The 17,219-nt window shown below is 36.6% G+C and overlaps 1 protein-coding gene across 3 annotated transcripts; it reads left to right on the top strand.

Moving 5' to 3' along the window:
* The first annotated feature begins 2,233 nt into the window (after positions 1-2,233).
* On the top strand, positions 2,234-12,077 carry LOC143877834 (uncharacterized). Of its 3 annotated transcripts, none has more exons than XM_077380093.1 (8): positions 2,234-3,016; positions 8,683-8,808; positions 9,368-9,406; positions 9,507-9,577; positions 10,756-10,820; positions 10,908-10,997; positions 11,128-11,220; positions 11,342-12,077. In XM_077380093.1, exons 1-8 carry the CDS (start codon positions 2,574-2,576, stop codon positions 11,747-11,749), a joined length of 1,335 nt encoding a protein of 444 aa, XP_077236208.1. In that variant the 5' UTR covers positions 2,234-2,573; the 3' UTR covers positions 11,750-12,077. The 3 variants fall into 3 exon arrangements, with proteins under 3 accessions (XP_077236208.1, XP_077236209.1, XP_077236210.1); XM_077380094.1 differs by having other exon boundaries at positions 2,235-3,016; positions 8,683-8,700; XM_077380095.1 differs by lacking the exon at positions 8,683-8,808 and having other exon boundaries at positions 2,236-3,016.
* The last annotated feature ends 5,142 nt before the right edge of the window (positions 12,078-17,219 follow it).

The raw sequence follows: 17,219 nt of genomic DNA on the forward strand, positions 1-17,219 counted from the left end.
CACTGATTGCGGACTCCAAAACAGAATTGTTTTTGCTTTGTTGATATTTTGAGGGAAAAGTACGGTTGAGATTTACGGTGAACATCAATTCTAGGGTCCCACACACTAGGACATCTATATACTATAATAAAGAGGTTGGATGTTTACGGGCAAATCGTTATAAGTGGTGCTAATTACGTCTTCACCTGATCCATTTGAACTTTTGAAGTGGCAAATCGTTTGTCTTCCCAACAACATCTATTTTCTTCCCTTCTTTGGTTTTAATCTTCTCCAAAAACTTCTCAACAACATCTATTTTCTTCCTTCCTTTCATCATTATCTTCTCCAAAAACTTCTCAACAACATGCATCTATTTTCTTCTTCTTTTCATCGTTATCTTCTCCAAAATTAAATCGTGCATGTTCCTTTTTTTATGTTTCGCTCCCCTGTTATTAAAGAAAACCTAGGATTTATGATTTTTTTTTCCTCTTTCTCTGATCATGCTCTGGGCTGTGTGAAGCAGCATATAGAAGAAAAGCTTACCCCTCTCCCCTCTCTCTCTTTACTGTGTGAAGCAATAAAGAGAGAAGCTAACTCTCTGCCCCTTTTCATTTCTTTTCATTTGGTATGAATACCATTTTCATCGTTCATTTGTATTGCCCTACATCTTCCTGCATATGGAGATTTATTCCTTTTTACTCCATTTTACTCAGCAGTTGTTTTATTATTATCAAGTTCTTTATCAATTTATTTACTTGCCCAAGATTAATGACCTTTGATCTGTTATTTTGAATTGTCTTACACTCCCATGGGCATAAGAAGTTTGGAGTCCAATTAGAACTAATTAGCTTAGGGCTTGGTGCAATTACTGTGATTTTTTTTATAACAATTGTTTTTATGATGTAATGTTATTTTACTAACATTGTTTTCTTCTGTCCTTTTTCAAATTTCACAAATTTACATAGAAAAGATGTATTCATGTAGTTTTAAATTTTTATCATTCTTTTTATTATTTAATGATTTTTTATACAAAATCTTTCACAATCTGTGGGTTAGATTTAATAGCCATTCTAATGTTATTTTACGAACTTTGTTTTCTTCTTTGTCTTTTTGGTTGAAATTTTTTCCTAAAAAATTTAATTCAAAATTTTTCAATAAAAATTTCATTCCGATTGGGACGAAATCAGAATCGCAACCATGGAGTGGGAAACAGATTCCAGCATTTTCTCTCCATTTAAATCCACCTCGGAGTCATTTCCACCCCTTCATTCCATTCATTTTTTCGAACCAATATGCTGGAATCGGAATATGATACTGATTCCAGAAATCCAAACACACCCTGAATCGAACCCATTGTAGCTGTTTCCACTGTAGTTGGATGATCATATATAGGACCTTGTTCAATAAAGGGTGGGTCATCAAGGATTGCCACAAAAGCTAAACCCTAGATTTTCTTTTTTCTTTTTTTGTGTGTGTATGTTGTAATTTTATAGATGGGACATGCATGGGACCGAGACTATGTAAGTTATCTCCTGATGAGCACACACGGAGTATGATCCAGAGAATTTCTCAAAAGAAAAAAAGCTGTGACCCAAAGACAAAGTATTAGGTCCCCCCCCCCCCCCCCCCCATAAACAAATTAATGATAACAGTGACATGATTTATTTATTTTTGTGCATTTGTGCATAGCATTTCATTATTTCATAACTACTGCCATCTTAGCATAAGTGTTGTTTATATCGATGCAAAACTCTCCTAAGCGTACTACAACAATGTCCATATTGCCCTTATTCTCAACCTCGTCGACGATTCTAGACCGTTGATCAGTCTTTAAGCCGATGATTTTTACACTCCAATATCTTGCGAATGAGATCTCCAAACAGCAAGACCCATTGGGTCACCCTGTGATGGACCATCATATCAACAATCCCGATTACATCACGTGACATTCGCCCTCCTTCCTAATAATGTTAGGCAATTGTTGGGCCCTAGGCCATCGAACTAAAACCCACACATGTCGGGCCCACAAAAAGTTAACCGCGGCCCCACCTCTAACAGCTCCGCGCTAAGCGTCAGCCTCCGGGACATTTTGGAAAGGGCGATGATATCAATCTCGCAATTAAAGGGGTGCAAATTATCCGACAGAGGTGCGAATTTATCAGCTGCCTATTTGAAATCAATCTCGCTTCCACGTGTCACAATTCCAATGGCTTACGTGTCGTTCACTTTTAAAGACCACGCCAAAAGGAAAGAAACACCTCCAATGAGGCACAACACAAGTTCCCCACGACCATTTCCGAAGCCAAGCGCCTGGTCGCCGCATATCTGCCAACTACCTCAAACTGGTATTGCCACCTGGCAGTTTCCTCACTTTCCTAATATAAACATTTCCTCCTTTTTCCTTATTCTAGGGTTTTCTCCAGATCTCCATATCTCTCCTCTATTGAAAATTACAGACAATTTTTTCCCAACAAAGCTCTAGAACCTTCCAATTCTGGAAATTCTAATCTTCTTTTTATCGGCATTTCTCTCCCGACTCTCCCACGAATTTCAATAAGAAAAGCTCAAATTCAGGCAATCTAATCTAAACGAGGATGGAATCGACGGCCAAGATTTCAGAAGAGCCGTCATCGTTGATTCTAACATCAGGAGCGAGCGGACGTGTGAACGCCCTTCTCTCTCTACGAGCTTTGAAGAGCCTCTTCATTCTCCTGAACGGGTTTCTCCTCCTATTGCTCTTTCCCTTTCGGAGACAAAAACGATATATTTCGGGCAGGATGGAGAAGCTGAATGATGAGAAGCCAGAAATTAGCCACCGGAAGGCGGGCCCGGTGTTGCGAGTCCAGGCTGCAATGGTTTTAAGGAGCAATGCTGTGGTGGCGGTCGATCAGGATGTGGCGGTAAGGCGGGCCCTAGCGATAGGGAGGGTGAAGCAGGACACAGATGGAAATTCTGTTAGAGAATTCTCTGTTTTTGTCACTGAGAGAGGAGAGACGCTTTTTGTGCAGTCGTGGACCCCGGTCTCCGTTAAGGTCAGGTAAGCATTGTTCAATTAGTTGAGTCAATACCATTCTTGTTTGATCGGAAAATTAGGTGTGGGAAATTATTATTTTCTTATTTCTTTTTTTAATGCTTTTTTTTTTTTTTTTCTGATTTCTGGATGTTGAGAATAAGTAATTTAGTAAAATAACTTTCATTGTCAAGGTTGTTATCGTTTTAATTGAGTCTATAAACTAAGTTATTAGTTTTGTATAAATTTGAGAAGAAAAATATTGGGTATGATTTTGATTTTGATTTTGATTTTTCTGATTTCTCGATATTGAAGATAAGTAATTTAGTAAAATAACTTTGATTCTATTGGTTGTTATTGTTTTGATCCTCTCTGTAAAATAATTTTTTTGATTTTTTTAAATTTGAGAATACCTTCAAAATAAAAATTGAAGAACGCCAGCATATCTTGTCTAGAATCAATCGCCATTGCTTTTTTCCAGGTTGCTGAAACAGAGGATAAATGGGTTATGTTTCCAATGTTGTAGGTTTTTGGAAGCATATTCTCTATATATCTGCTTCTGCATTGATATGGGTTTTTTGTGTTTGATTTTGTTAAATTTGAGAATACCTTCAAAATAAAAATTGAAGAACGCCAGAATATCTTCTCTAGAATCAATCGCCATTGCTTTTTTCCAGGTTGCTGAAACAGAGGATAAATGGGTTATATTTCCAATGTTGTAGGTTTTTGGAAGCATATTCTCTATATATCTGTTTCTGCATTGATATGGGTTTTTTGTGTTTGATTTTGTTAGATTTGAGAATACCTTCAAAATAAAAATTGAAGAACGCCAGCATATCTTGTCTAGAATCAATCGCCATTGCTTTCTTCCAGGTTGCTGAAACAGAGGATAAATGGGTTATGTTTCCAATGTTGTAGGTTTTTGGAAGCATATTCTCTATATATCTATTTCTGCATTGATATGGGTTTTTTGTGTTTGATTTTGTTAAATTTGAGAATACCTTCAAAATAAAAATTGAAGAACGCCAGCATGTCTTGTCTAGAATCAATCGCCATTGCTTTTTTCCAGGTTGCTAAAACAGAGTATAAATGGGTTGTGTTTCCAATGTTGTAGGTTTTTGGAAGCATATTCTCTAGATATCTGTTTCTGCATTGATATGGGTTTTTTGTGTAGACACTTTTCGTTTTAAATTAGACAGCTCCCCCCCCCAAGGGATTACCATACCCAAGGAACTTTATCCTCTTCTTTTTTTGGCTGTTTCTTCACCCACCATCTATTTTATTAGGAGGCTTCCTTGGAATTTACTTGCACTGTCATTATCTTGTATTTACAGCATATGATTGCAGAAATACCCTTCTGTTATGTCTTGTAATAATACAATAATAGAACAATAGATTGCAGAGGTGTCCTTCTTTGAATTCTCATAATAGAACGATATACTGCTGGAATACCCTGCTTGTGAATTCTCATATTAGTGCAGAGAATATCCTTCTGTTAATTCTGTTAACAAGACAACAATATTCTGCTTAACATGACAACAAAATTCTGGCACACCTTCCAATAGACAAACAGCTATAGGTAATCAATGTTCAATACCCACTTGAAAGTTGAAAGAGACTACATGCCAGATGCCCTCATTAATTTAATAGTGCAGAAAATACCTTTCTGTTAATTCTCTTAACAGGACAACAATATATTCTGGCACACAGCTTTAGGGATCATTGTTCCAAACCCACTTGAAAGACAGTCGTTAGATGTTTGCTGCAGAGATGCCCTCACTAATTCTGGTAATAGTATAATATCCTGATACACCTGTCAATAGGTACACAGATTTAGTGAACCAATGCTCTGAACCTATCTGACAGGGACCATAGTCTGGTCTTAAAATATTAAATTAAGATTGTGTGGATGATATTATTGACTACCAGGGACAAAATATTGATAGCAGGCTTGCTCGGCATCGATCTCTTAAGTCTATTGATTAGCAATGAATGCTATTATCTGGAATTTCAACAAGTTTATTTTTCTTCAATTCTATTTGCAGTGACAGTGCTGTATCACAGTGTTTCTATAATCTGTTTCAGAATGAAATGGTTGTCTGAACTCCAAAGCTATTAGTTATCAATAGATTTGCATCCACAAACTTCTAATAAACTATTTATCCCCTGACATGAAATCCAGCAGTAACTTTAGTAACCTGAGGTTATTTGAGCAATTGTTACCTTATAGGACAAATAGGTCTTGTAATTGAATGGAAAAGATGATCAAGATTCAATTTCATTTGGTTCCTTTCTTTCAATCCTCTTTTGCTTTCAAATTAACTGGCTGTACTAGCAGCACTTCTGCTGGAATTTGTCCAATGCTGCTTAAGACATTCTGATCGCCATTAATCAACAACTAAAAAGAAAGGCTAGCATGGGTTAAGGTGAAATAAGACAAAACATAGTGGATCCATGTATGTTAGGATCCATGCATATACAGAATCAGGATATAACTTAATGGAGGTCTATGTCTTATCTTATTCGTGGCCGACCTAACAAAATTAACATCACCGTGTATATTTGGTCTAGTAAGAGTGAGATAGATTCAAGCACAAGTCCCTGATGGGCCTTTGTATCTTAGAATAGATCCTCGGAGAATATTTCCTATTGCTCTAATAGAAATAGGACATAATTTCATTGAGTTGAGGCTATATCATGGGGAAACCTAACAAGAAAGTACAAGGTGACCTCAATCCTGATGTGAACTTGTTGAAGTAGAGGACTTGAGCTATGAAATCATGATTTCATTTTCAACCATAATGGTGTTATCATCTGTATTTACCAAGTGTAGAGGTTCGACTATTGACAATTCATTTTCAACCATAATGGTGTTATCATCTGTATTTACCAAGTGTAGAGGTTGGACTTTTGACAAAGAGTAACCATTGACATTCTTTTGGAAGAATGCTAACCGAAACAGAGCTTATTTTCTGACACAAGCATGAGATGTTTGTTTGGGGCCATTTAATTCATTTCCAGGATGGGATGTACGAGAAGGATGTTGCATGAATATCATGATGATAGTGGCTTCACATGGACCATGCCATGATGATCAGTGGGATGAGACATTTTCTTCACATTCGTCTGCGATAATTACTACCCAAATGATAACATACAACAATATGAGTACAACGAGTCAATGTCTTAGCTACTGGGAAGAGCATCCATCATTAGGGTGATGATATTTTCACCCCCCACTGCAGTACTTGCACACCCCCATTATAATGTGATTTGACATAAAGCTGCCCACTTTTCACTTCAAATCAGGTTATAAGGGGGTGTGCACGTAATGCACGGGGGGTGAAAATATCATCTCCCCCATCGTTATCTCCTAGTCTTGGATGATTAAAATTAAATCCATACTACACAATGTATCCCCGACAACCAGAAAAGATATGTACTACTGAACACTTTTATCATTTGTGTCTATGCCTTATATAAGTTCCTCGGTTTGATTCTTCGTAAGAGGAATTGTGTTTCCTCTACTTTGTCTGCTACCACATCGTTAAGGTTTTCGGACAGAACTGATCTTTCCCCTTTGGCAGTTGAAAACTTCAAAGAATAAAGACCTTCAAAATCCTTTTGAAAGAATATTGGGAGGGCTAGACAGGCCTTAATAATATGGGGTGAAAGGGGAACAACAATCTGACACTATAGATTGATATCCCTCGTTGGATCCTCTTCGACCATTCCTTCCTTTCCAATCCCTTCAAAGGCCTATTCTTTCCCTCGAACTGTAAGCAGTAGGGTTCTCCTCCTCCCCAATTGAGCAGTGCTGGATGATCAATGACGAAGGGAACTTTTAGGAGCTGGAGTTGAATCTGGTTGATCAATGACTGGGGAAACTTTTAGCCGTTTAGGAGTTGGAGTTGAGTCTGTCTGCACTGTACCAAGGCTTTCATTGGAATATGAGGGATAGAAACATTGGATTACGTCTTAGAGAATGGCTGAGAAAGATAGTAGGAGATTGTTTGAATCTAAATATCATGGCATTGTACTCTTTGTGCAGATTAGCATTTCAGTACTTGAGATATAATAGTTTTTCCAGAAGATTATTTGCCTTGTCAGATAGAAGTATAACTCCATTCAGATATCATTTTCTTCGGTAGTGCGTATTCAGAATGGTCATCTACTTGCAAGCTTGTTTACTGATACAATCTGTTCTCTAATGACAACAATGCCTCATTATGTAACCATGGCCTCCTTGTTCTTTTCCATACAGTATTAACAAACTGATGGAGTACATTTTGATGGAGTTCAGTTATTTTCTTCAAGAAGCAAAATCATGTTACTCAGGCCAGAAACTAATAAGAATACTAGAGTATTCTTAATAGCAATGCCTCACTTGCTAACCTGTAGAGAACATGAGACAATGGAGCTGGGAATCAGAAATAACACAAATAGATCCATTGATAAGAATTGAACTAGCGGGGCACGAGATAGAAACAATAACAGTCTTGAAGCCAAAAGCCTCCTTTAGTTCTTTGAGAAAGACCAAGAAGATTTTCATTACGCTCTAGACATATCAAAGTTCTAGGCAAATCCATCCATGACAACATCTTTCAGTTGATGTAAGTAGTTAATTCATGTGCACTCCACATTATTAATGAATCATAATTTGCTTTGAATGTTTCCGAAAAGACAAATGGAAGAAATAAGAATGCCTATTGAAGATGATAATTTTCAGAAATTTATAGATGAAATCATATAGACAGGGGATGTAATTGATTTCATTGAGAAGCACCAGGATTTTTGGTCATGAATAGTAGAGGAAATTTCACCTCTGGCCATCAGTTCAAGGCTCTCACAACTAATCATAATTCCCATCTTCTTTTCTGGTGTCTATATGTGGGAATGAGACAGTCAACATTGTGAAACTACCAGTTTCTCCAAAAGCTTAAGCTAGAAGGCGTTATTTAACCTTTTATGCTTTAACACTCCCCCTCACGTGTGGCCCCTCTTTCTAGGGTTGGCCCACACGTGGCGCATGTGGCCCTCTTTTGGGTTTGGCCATTGCATGTGGATTTTCTATCAAGGAGGTTTGAACTCAGGACCTTTGGCTTTGATACCATGTGAAACTACCGGTTTACTCTAAAAGCTTAAGCTAGAAGGCGTTTTTTAATCTTTTATACTTTAGCAAACATTTTTCCACTCCAGTATATTCTAGCATGCCATTTCTCATTTTTATTTCATAAGATAATGATAGTTTATTGGCATTGAGAAATGCTCATGTATACCGAAATAGTTCTTTTCTGATTTTCATTTGCTCAAATAAATCCTGGGATTAAACCATATGCTTTCTATGCAAAAACCGTATGCTTTAGCGGATTGGAGTATGTGGCAGCAACCTATGTTACTAGTTACTGCCACATACTTGGGAACGAATTTCCTGGTATTTCTGGTATAGATCATACCCTGATATGCGCTTGCTGTCCTTTGGTAACATAATGAGGGGCATTTGCCATAACTGCTTACCTTTTGCTATGATCTATACCAGAAATGCCTGAACAGTCTCAGATATGTCATTTATCGTATAAATGTTTGCAAAATTTCCCTTGTATTTAATTGGTTGGAGTATATTATAATGTTTTCATTCAGACAGAAGTGTGTTCAATCTTCTTTTTCTGCTAAAATATTTGTATATGTTGCAGGAATCTTCAAACGCATAGGTGCCTTTTCTGTCCATGCTTCCAAATTTCCTCTTTGCCACTACTATCAACTACTGATATTAGGATTCTATCAAGCCCATCTTTGACGCAATCAATTCCTTGCTATTGGTAGTTTATTTCAGTTAATGTATCGAGATCTAAATTTCATAAACACAATTATTTAAGTTATCAAATTTCTTTATATGCGTGTACCGATGCTTCCTCGGCACACCTGGTTTCTGGAACTTAAATGCTCCTGTACCAGAATTTATACCTTCTCCCACATGTGCTGCTAAAGCACAATGCATTATCCTGGTCTAAAGATTTAGGCTTTGAAGGTTCACATTAGTCATCTTTGTTGAGTTGTATTTGTCTTATACTGTTTTGATGGGTCTCCTCATGTCAATGCAACTGTATTTGGTGGATGAACTAACTTCTTTTATGTATACCTATATACCTATGCACACACACACACACACACACCATCTAATATATATACACATATTCCTTAACTATGGTATGAAACCAAAGAAATATAGTTTATATCATCAAACAAGCGAGGAGCGAAGTAGATGAGAACTGAATCCTCATCATCTTCCTCTCCACTTGTTCGCCAACTTTGTCTTTGTCATATTTCTCATTGGGCAGTTATAGTTACTTACAAGTTGTTAGTGTCTGTATTGGGCAGGGGACTTGTGGTTCTTTTACACGGCCTCAATGAGCACAGGTAGATAAATTATTCACTTGTTCAGGTTTCTAAACGTCCTGGTGAAATGAGTTTGTACAACATTAAGTATTGATTAAGATATTTGTTTTATGTATTACAGTGGCAGATATGATAATTTTGCAAAGCAATTAAATGCTAATGGGTATAAAGTGTACGGCATGGATTGGATTGGTAAGTTTTCGGAAACTTTTAAGCACCACAACCTGATCTTCTTATGATGGGCTGCTCAGTTGTCTTTGTTGTCTTGCCTGAATATGTTAGTCGGAACTCTTTACACATGACTAATCGCTTCGAACATAAAAATTCATTAGTCTTGTTTGCTTTTTCATGTGTAATTTCCTCGGTTTCCTCCATGTATTGCTATGTAATCATGGCATGTGATCCAAGATATGAAGAGAAAAGTCGAGTCATCTAATCGTGTAAATTGATGTCTTGTTTGTTTTTTGCTTAATTCTGTTGAGATACGCAAGGAAAGCAGAAAGGACATCACATAATCCAAGATAGAAGAGAAAATTGAGTCATTTAAAGGTGTGAATGGATGGTCTTCACCCTCTTACATGGAAAGGAAATTTGCTCTATGTAGTGTGGGAAAGAAAAAACTTGCACAGATTATACAATGTCTTTGCAAAATCGTATTTATATCTATTTCTGGCAGCTGAAGTCAGAACCTGTCTAACTGGAGTTATCAGCATCATGGATCAAATAAATAACTTCCATATTAGTTCTCCCACTTCCTGATAAGCATCACTTCAGTTAATCAAGGAAAGTAGGTTTTGCAACTTACTAGTTGAAAATGAAGATCTTGAACTGAAGTTTGACTTAGAACGAGTTTCCAAGGTTTAAATAACCAAGATCGAAAGAAAGTTATTCAGAGGGTCAAAACTTCAAATGACCATTACTTCATTGCATCTCTCTTTTGACCTGTATATTTTTGTTATTTCTTCTCTTATAAGCTTTTCAAATTGAAGTCATTTTTTTTCAATATTTAAAAGCTCAAAAGTTGATTAGGACTCAATGATGGCTTATGTCCCATTTTATTTGACTTCCTGGAGAATATTGGATCTAGTTTTTCTGGATTAAAAGATTTAGTATCATCTGAATTTTCTATTTTCCATTGCAAGTACCTGATAGAATTTTCTCTGCTGGTATTGAACACAAATAATAAATAATATATAGCTTGATTTGCTGCAATAATATATATTTGAATCTGCTGTTTTTTTTGTGTCTAATTGAATTACATGCGTTGAATATTTTATATTAGTATCCTATATTTGCTAGTTTTAATAGCCAAATTATGCTTGCTTCTTTTGTTTTGGTTCCTTATCTTATAAGATGACTTTTCTCCCTAGGACATGGCGGAAGTGATGGGCTGCATGCTTATGTTCATTCTCTCGACGATGCTGTCAGTGATACGGTATGTTGTCTCACATAGTATAAATGAGAAAAATGTGTGTATAACAAGCGGACCCTCTCTCCTTATGTTTTGTTATCTTATTTACAGAAATCATTTCTTGAGAAGGTATTAGCGGAAAATCCTGGGTTCCCATGTTTTTTCTTTGGACACTCAACTGGTGCAGCTATTATTCTGAAGGTAAGATTTTTTTATGGTGAATGTGCCTTTGGGAAGTACTCTATATAAGCCTGCAACTAAAATCAGGATCCTTCTTGTAACCTAAGCATTTATTCAGAGTTTTTCTCGCTTTTTTCATGTATTTTTGAAGGCAGTACTGGACCAGAAAATCAAAGCCCTTATAGAAGGCATGGTTTTGACATCGCCTGCAATACGAGTTCAGCCAGCTCATCCAATCTTTGGAGTAAGGACAGCTCCCCTATCGAACATTATTATAAATTTATATCAAAACAAAGATGAATCAATGGTTAGGAGTGGCAGATTCTAAAACACTTTTTGTTTTTAATTTTCCACTTTGATCGCAGGTACTTGCACCGATCTTTTCCTTTTTGTTACCAAGATACCAATTCAGTGCAGCAAATAAGCAGGGATCGCTCGTTTCTCGTGACCCAGAGGCACTAGTCACCAAGTATTCTGATCCTCTTGTCTACACTGGGTCAATTAGAATCAGAACTGGCTCTGAGATTTTACGTATATCATCCTACTTGCAACAAAACCTCGGCAAAATAACCATTCCATTTCTAGTTCTTCATGGCACTGCCGATACTGTAACTGATTCTGAAGCTTCTCAAAAGTTGTACGAAGAAGCATCATCTACAGACAAATCCATCAAACTGTATGAAGGATTCTTACATGATCTACTCTTTGAACCCGAGCGAGAAGCCATCACGAAAGACATCATCGACTGGTTGAATTTTAAGCTAAAGGTTTAGCTTGAAAGCTAAAAAATGGCAAAATGATATTTTCTGCCAGGAATATGGACTGTGTAGAATGGATTGCCATTTTGCAATCGGTGGATGTAGAACTCAGCTTATTGTTGCAATTTCACATTCTGGCGCCAAAATATGTGGCGACTACTTTAATGTAACAGGTGAGTGTTTAGAAGACATCTATATGGAAATCCTTGGTTAATTAATTTATGATCCATGGGCTGATGTTGTGAAGTTTATGAAGGTGAGGTGTTTTGGAACTAGACTTGTTACAAATGTTCTCTGTGAGGATCTTCATATTTTACTTGCAAAATTGGACTAATTTGCTAAATCCTTTGCTATGATAGAAATGATCTTATGTTTTACTGAATTGGTGTTCTAGTAGCGTTCACCAACGAAATTAGAGCTTATTCTACGTAGATTTTATTTGCAAATCACAATCTTTTCAAAAATTACACTAGTGGCGGATGGTTTAGAGACGTTCATGGAAAACTCATCTGTCTTCAAGATTGCAGGTGAAGGAGATGTGTTGGAATTTTGAACCAAGATTTTTGAGGGAAGTTTCAAAATAAAGAACTTACCTCTTGTTTTCAAACCATTTTCAAAATAAAGAACTTAGCTCTTGTTTTGAAACCATTTGTCTTCTAGTGTTGTCTGGATACTTGAACCCGAAACCTTGTGTGGTGTGTGAGTTTGAAATCCAACGCATGTTTTTTAGTCCGACATTGGAAAGTTGAAACTTTCACCTCCATTGAAGAGGTAGTGTCAAAACCGACGCTGTGGGCCTTTCAGGGGGCATTGGAATTTGTTAGGTGATCCAGTTTTACAAAGAACAAATTAAAACACATGCACGCGCATCGCCGGGCTGAGGTCAGGGTCCGGGTTTGGGTTTAAATAAAATTTATTTTTTTGGTCAAAATGGTTTTGTTTTTCTTAATTAGCAGTTGCTAATTTTAAATTGATGCTTGAATTTGGCTTTTTTGAACTTTGGAGATAGAGTTATCAAAATCCCTTGCACTTTGGGAGGCTCTAACTATCATCAAAAAGTGACATTGTAGCGCGCCTAGTAAGCTGTTGTTATTCACGGTTAATGAATTATTTGACAGACATGCACATTCTTTGAACAATTAAATTATAAATCCTCATATGCTTTTGTCTTCCTGATCATACACATAATATGATAATTGATTGAGACATGCCTTTTGTTAGGAATAAATCAAATTGAATATAATATTAATTGAACATCTTAAAAGCATAGATTAGACTAATGCAATATAAATGTCGTTATTAATGACCCTAAAATCAGATTGGATGGTGCAAACCAGAAGATACCGTCGGTCCAATAATATTCTTGCGTTCACATGCATAAAAGAAATATGGGTACTTGGACATCTACACCGAAAAAATATGCACCAGCAGACATGCTGGCTGAAATCACTGATCACATCACCACATTGTTTTTGTTCTACAAGTAGAGCATAATATTTATGATGAATGAGCGCATAAACACGTACTCATCATCCCATCCTTGATATTTGATCCAACAGCAGCTCACTTTTAAAAAGCTACTGTTGGATCATATATCAAGGGTGGTACTTCCATCGTATTACCTTTATGTGTTTGTACGCCCATTCATCATATAATTTCTCCATTGTCTGAATTTTGAGGAACCCAAATCAGAAGATTTCTCATAAGTAGTTGAAATGTGTCTTTACGAGGAGCCCAATTCAATAGACCTCTTAAAAGGGAAATGATATCTTTGCCCCCTTTTCTTGCCCGGGCCACCCCCTTCTAGCGTAAAAGGAGTAGACTAAAGAAGGTGGCTGAGGGAAAAAAAGGGGTTGGCGTTGTCGTGGTGGTGGTGGTGTGTGTGTGTGGCGGGTGTGTGTGGGTGGGTGGGTGGGGTGGGTTATCACTTCCCTTCGAGTCTATTCGGTTGCGCGACATAGACTCAAAGAGTAGATGAATAAGTAGTCAATAGGGAGGAGACAAGCATTGGATTTGCCTTGAATTACCTTGGAGAATAGTGGTAAATAGTGTTTGGTTGTGCAGCATAGACTTGGAAATTACATGCATTTTATTATGACCTAGGAGCTGTATCTATGCAGATTTTAGGTATTTATTTACTCAAACAAGTGATATTTGCTAATTGTAACGAGGTACACATTTTATCCCAATATTTGCTCTCCATGGTAACAAATTGCTATCATTCTTGCGTGGGGCCCACCATTTTGCAACTAAGATTTTTTTTTATCGTGTGTGTCAGCCCATTTTAGACTCACGCATAGCATGGGCCAGAGTACTAGTAAAAAAATATGGAGGTTTTTTATGTTGTCCATGTTCTCATATTTTAAAAAAATGTAGTGGTCCTCATATGGTTAAATAATCCAAACCATTCATTTGTTGTGCCCTAACTTGAAAATGTTGTGCCTTGAAAAATCATTCACATAGAATGATCCTAACCCTGCTGACATGTTTAGGGTTGACACATTATAGAAACCTCTTCAGGTTGGAGGGATGTCACATTAAACAATCACCTGACCGATATGTTTAGGGAGGGCGCACTACGCGTCACCTAACTACATATATAATGGCACTGAAAATGCAAAATTAAAAGAAGGAAAATGATATGGTAACCAATTGTAAGACCGATGGGAGAGACCAACAATGAGAATGTGCCATGTGTGCTAAAAAATTTACTTTTTGTTGATTTTCCTAAACCAAAGGGCTGGCTTACGCCACTTGTTACGTTGTGGCAAGAACCCCTTTGTTCAGTTCCCTGCTTGGTCTTACTCTTGATTTCGCTAGCATTACTATTAAAAGAATGACAAATACAATACTGAAATACAGAGGATTGCATGTGAAAGGGTATTTGTTAGATTTAGTGCTTGAACGGTTGTGAAATGTTAATTAACTAGTGGTCAACTACTCGAGCGTTGATTAAGCTAGTTTTTTAGGAGTTTTAATCCTTTCAAGAACATATGATAAGCTAACAAGCACTTATTTGCAACTTTTTATATTCTTATACTCATTTGATAATGGGATGATTAACTGATACATCATTCTTTAATAGTTTTAAGTCCTTTCAAGAACATATAATATGCCAATAAGCCCTCCAATTACACATTTTCAAATTCTTATAATCATTTGATAATCTGATGATTAACGTAGACATGCCTCTATTGTCAGGAACAAATCAAAGTGACATAGCATAATTTTAACATTAAAAAGCGCAGATTAGAGTAACACAAAAAGTTCATTGTTCATGGCACTATTAATATTTAATTGTGTGATTAGTAAATAGAATAATTTACCATCCATCCAGTAATAAGGCTGGATTAACTCATAGTATAACAGAGAAAAGGCAACATCTACAATGAAATTATGATTATTTTTGTTTAGAGGCTGCTAGCAAAACAGAATTTCATTTGAAAAATAAAGACAAAACCCTACGTTGTGACACATGCGCAAGAAGACAAGGTAGTGGGGATCTTATATTGAATGGTTTTATGAGGATCTTAAATTAGGAAGTTATTCATGTATCTTTAAGTTAAGATTTTGAATTGAACTTCTTCACCATTTCAGGTTGGAAGTTGACTTCCAAAAAAAGTGAAATGTAAGCTCAGTTAGAGTAGAAGCTGGCATTTTTTCATGAGATTATAAATAGGGATGGAGGTTCATCAATAAAGAGTGTGTAGAGGGCAGAGTGTAACATATGTTTAAGACTGATATATTAAAAAAAGAAGATTTCCACTAATTTTGGATCAATTACAAAGAGCTTAATGAGTGTTCATACAGAACCCTCAAAAGATAAACATAGAAAGATAAGGATTAATTGTGGAATGAGATAAAGATGGAAACATTCTAATCTAACCCAATTACCACTTATGTAAGATCTCAACAGAAGCTTGATGTGGTAATTGGGTTAGATTAGAATGGTTCCCTCTTTATCTCATTCCACAATTAATCCTAATCTTTATTTGTTTATCCCTTGAGTGTTTGACCCAAAATTATTTTTTGGATATTAATAATGTGTATTTGCAGAATTTATAGGGTCGTTAGTCCGATCTGGCCTATGAGGCTTTCAATCACACGTATGCATGGATGTAACTTCTGATTGAGAAGGAGATCAATTTATAAAGAGGGAAAGCAAGCCATTCAACGAAGACTCTTTTCCAGTAACTAGAAAGACTAAAATATAATACTGATTAACTTTTCAAATCTAGAAAGATTAAAAACTAACATCTATTCAAACTGGCAAACTGCTTCCTCTTCTTCTAACACATAGGGAAGGAAAATTGATTCAAACCCGGAAGGGTGTGGCTCTTTGGCGTAAAGTCATGGGTTTGCTCCCCCAATGACGAGCGTTCTAATCCCCCCTTCCTTACCCAATGCGCATGGTTTCCGGGTGATTGCTTGCATCCGTAGGGAAATAGTCCTACCCCCGAAGGGGGTTGGGACACCCTTCGTTACCAAAAAAAAATAAAAAAAAAATTGATTCAATAATAAAGAAGAAATTACTCAAAGGAAAAAAGGAATAGAGAAATACTCTCTTCCTTTTCCTTTTCTCCCTTGGTTGAGATGCATGTCCCCTACTTATAGGAGTTTCCTTCAATATCTTACTAAAACTAGTAAGTTTTCATACTTGTTAGTAAGTTGTGTATGTACTATAAATAGTAACTTGTGGTTTTACCAAAAATAATATGTTTGCTATAAATTATGAGAAGTGATATTTACGCCCCTTTTGATCACCAGGGACACCCAGCGCCAGTGTACGTGGCAATCAAACCAAGTACATTAGCCCCCCTTTAGCAATTGATACACTGGTGCTGGGTGTCCCTAGTTATCAAAAGGGGCGTAAATATCACTTCCCTAAATTATCTCTACCATTTTTTCTTGAGGTATTGTTTTTAATGGGTAAGCTAGGGTTAGACGGACCCTACCGATTTATTAAAAAACAAAGGATATTACATTTGAGAGTACAAAATGCAAGTCCAATCCTTACTCTAAAGGATAGGTGTGAAAAAACAGGGCGCTAATAGCCGTTGATTACAAATATCAAAACATAGATTTTGGATTTAACCATGCAAATTAGAAATGAAAATTTCACGAAGCTGACTGGATTCAATTGACGGGACACAGGTGACAGAAATCGTCTGTGAGGCCTACTTCCTTGGCCTAGAGGAAATCCACCTTGTTTTGAGCATTTTCGGAAGAGAGATCCGCCATGACCGCTCGAATCGATTTAGTTACAGAGCCATGGCAGGATAGTGTTCTATATGAACACTCGTTAGGCTCTTTGTAATTCATCCAAAATTAGTGGAAAGATTCTTTCTTTATTATGATAGTGGGGATATCAATAGACTATATATATATATATATAGTATATCCACTAGTTTTCTTTAATAATAAAAAATAAAGTTTAGTTTAATGGGAGAAAGATATGTAGTCCATGTTGCTGCTGATAGGGTCA

Source organism: Tasmannia lanceolata, unplaced genomic scaffold, assembly GCF_043159265.1.
Source record: "Tasmannia lanceolata isolate RefF3 unplaced genomic scaffold, GAP_Taslan_0.1 ptg000005l, whole genome shotgun sequence".
Lineage (NCBI taxonomy): Eukaryota > Viridiplantae > Streptophyta > Magnoliopsida > Canellales > Winteraceae > Tasmannia > Tasmannia lanceolata.

Excerpts from the sequence above, each read along its gene's own strand:
- LOC143877834 (XM_077380093.1), top strand. The coding sequence starts at position 2,574 with ATGGAATCGACGGCCAAGATTTCAGAAGAGCCGTCATCGTTGATTCTA. Across the intron at positions 8,809-9,367 it reads CAATCAATTCCTTGCTATTG|GGGACTTGTGGTTCTTTTAC; the intron begins GTAGTTTATTTC and ends TGTATTGGGCAG. Across the intron at positions 10,998-11,127 it reads GTGCAGCTATTATTCTGAAG|GCAGTACTGGACCAGAAAAT; the intron begins GTAAGATTTTTT and ends GTATTTTTGAAG.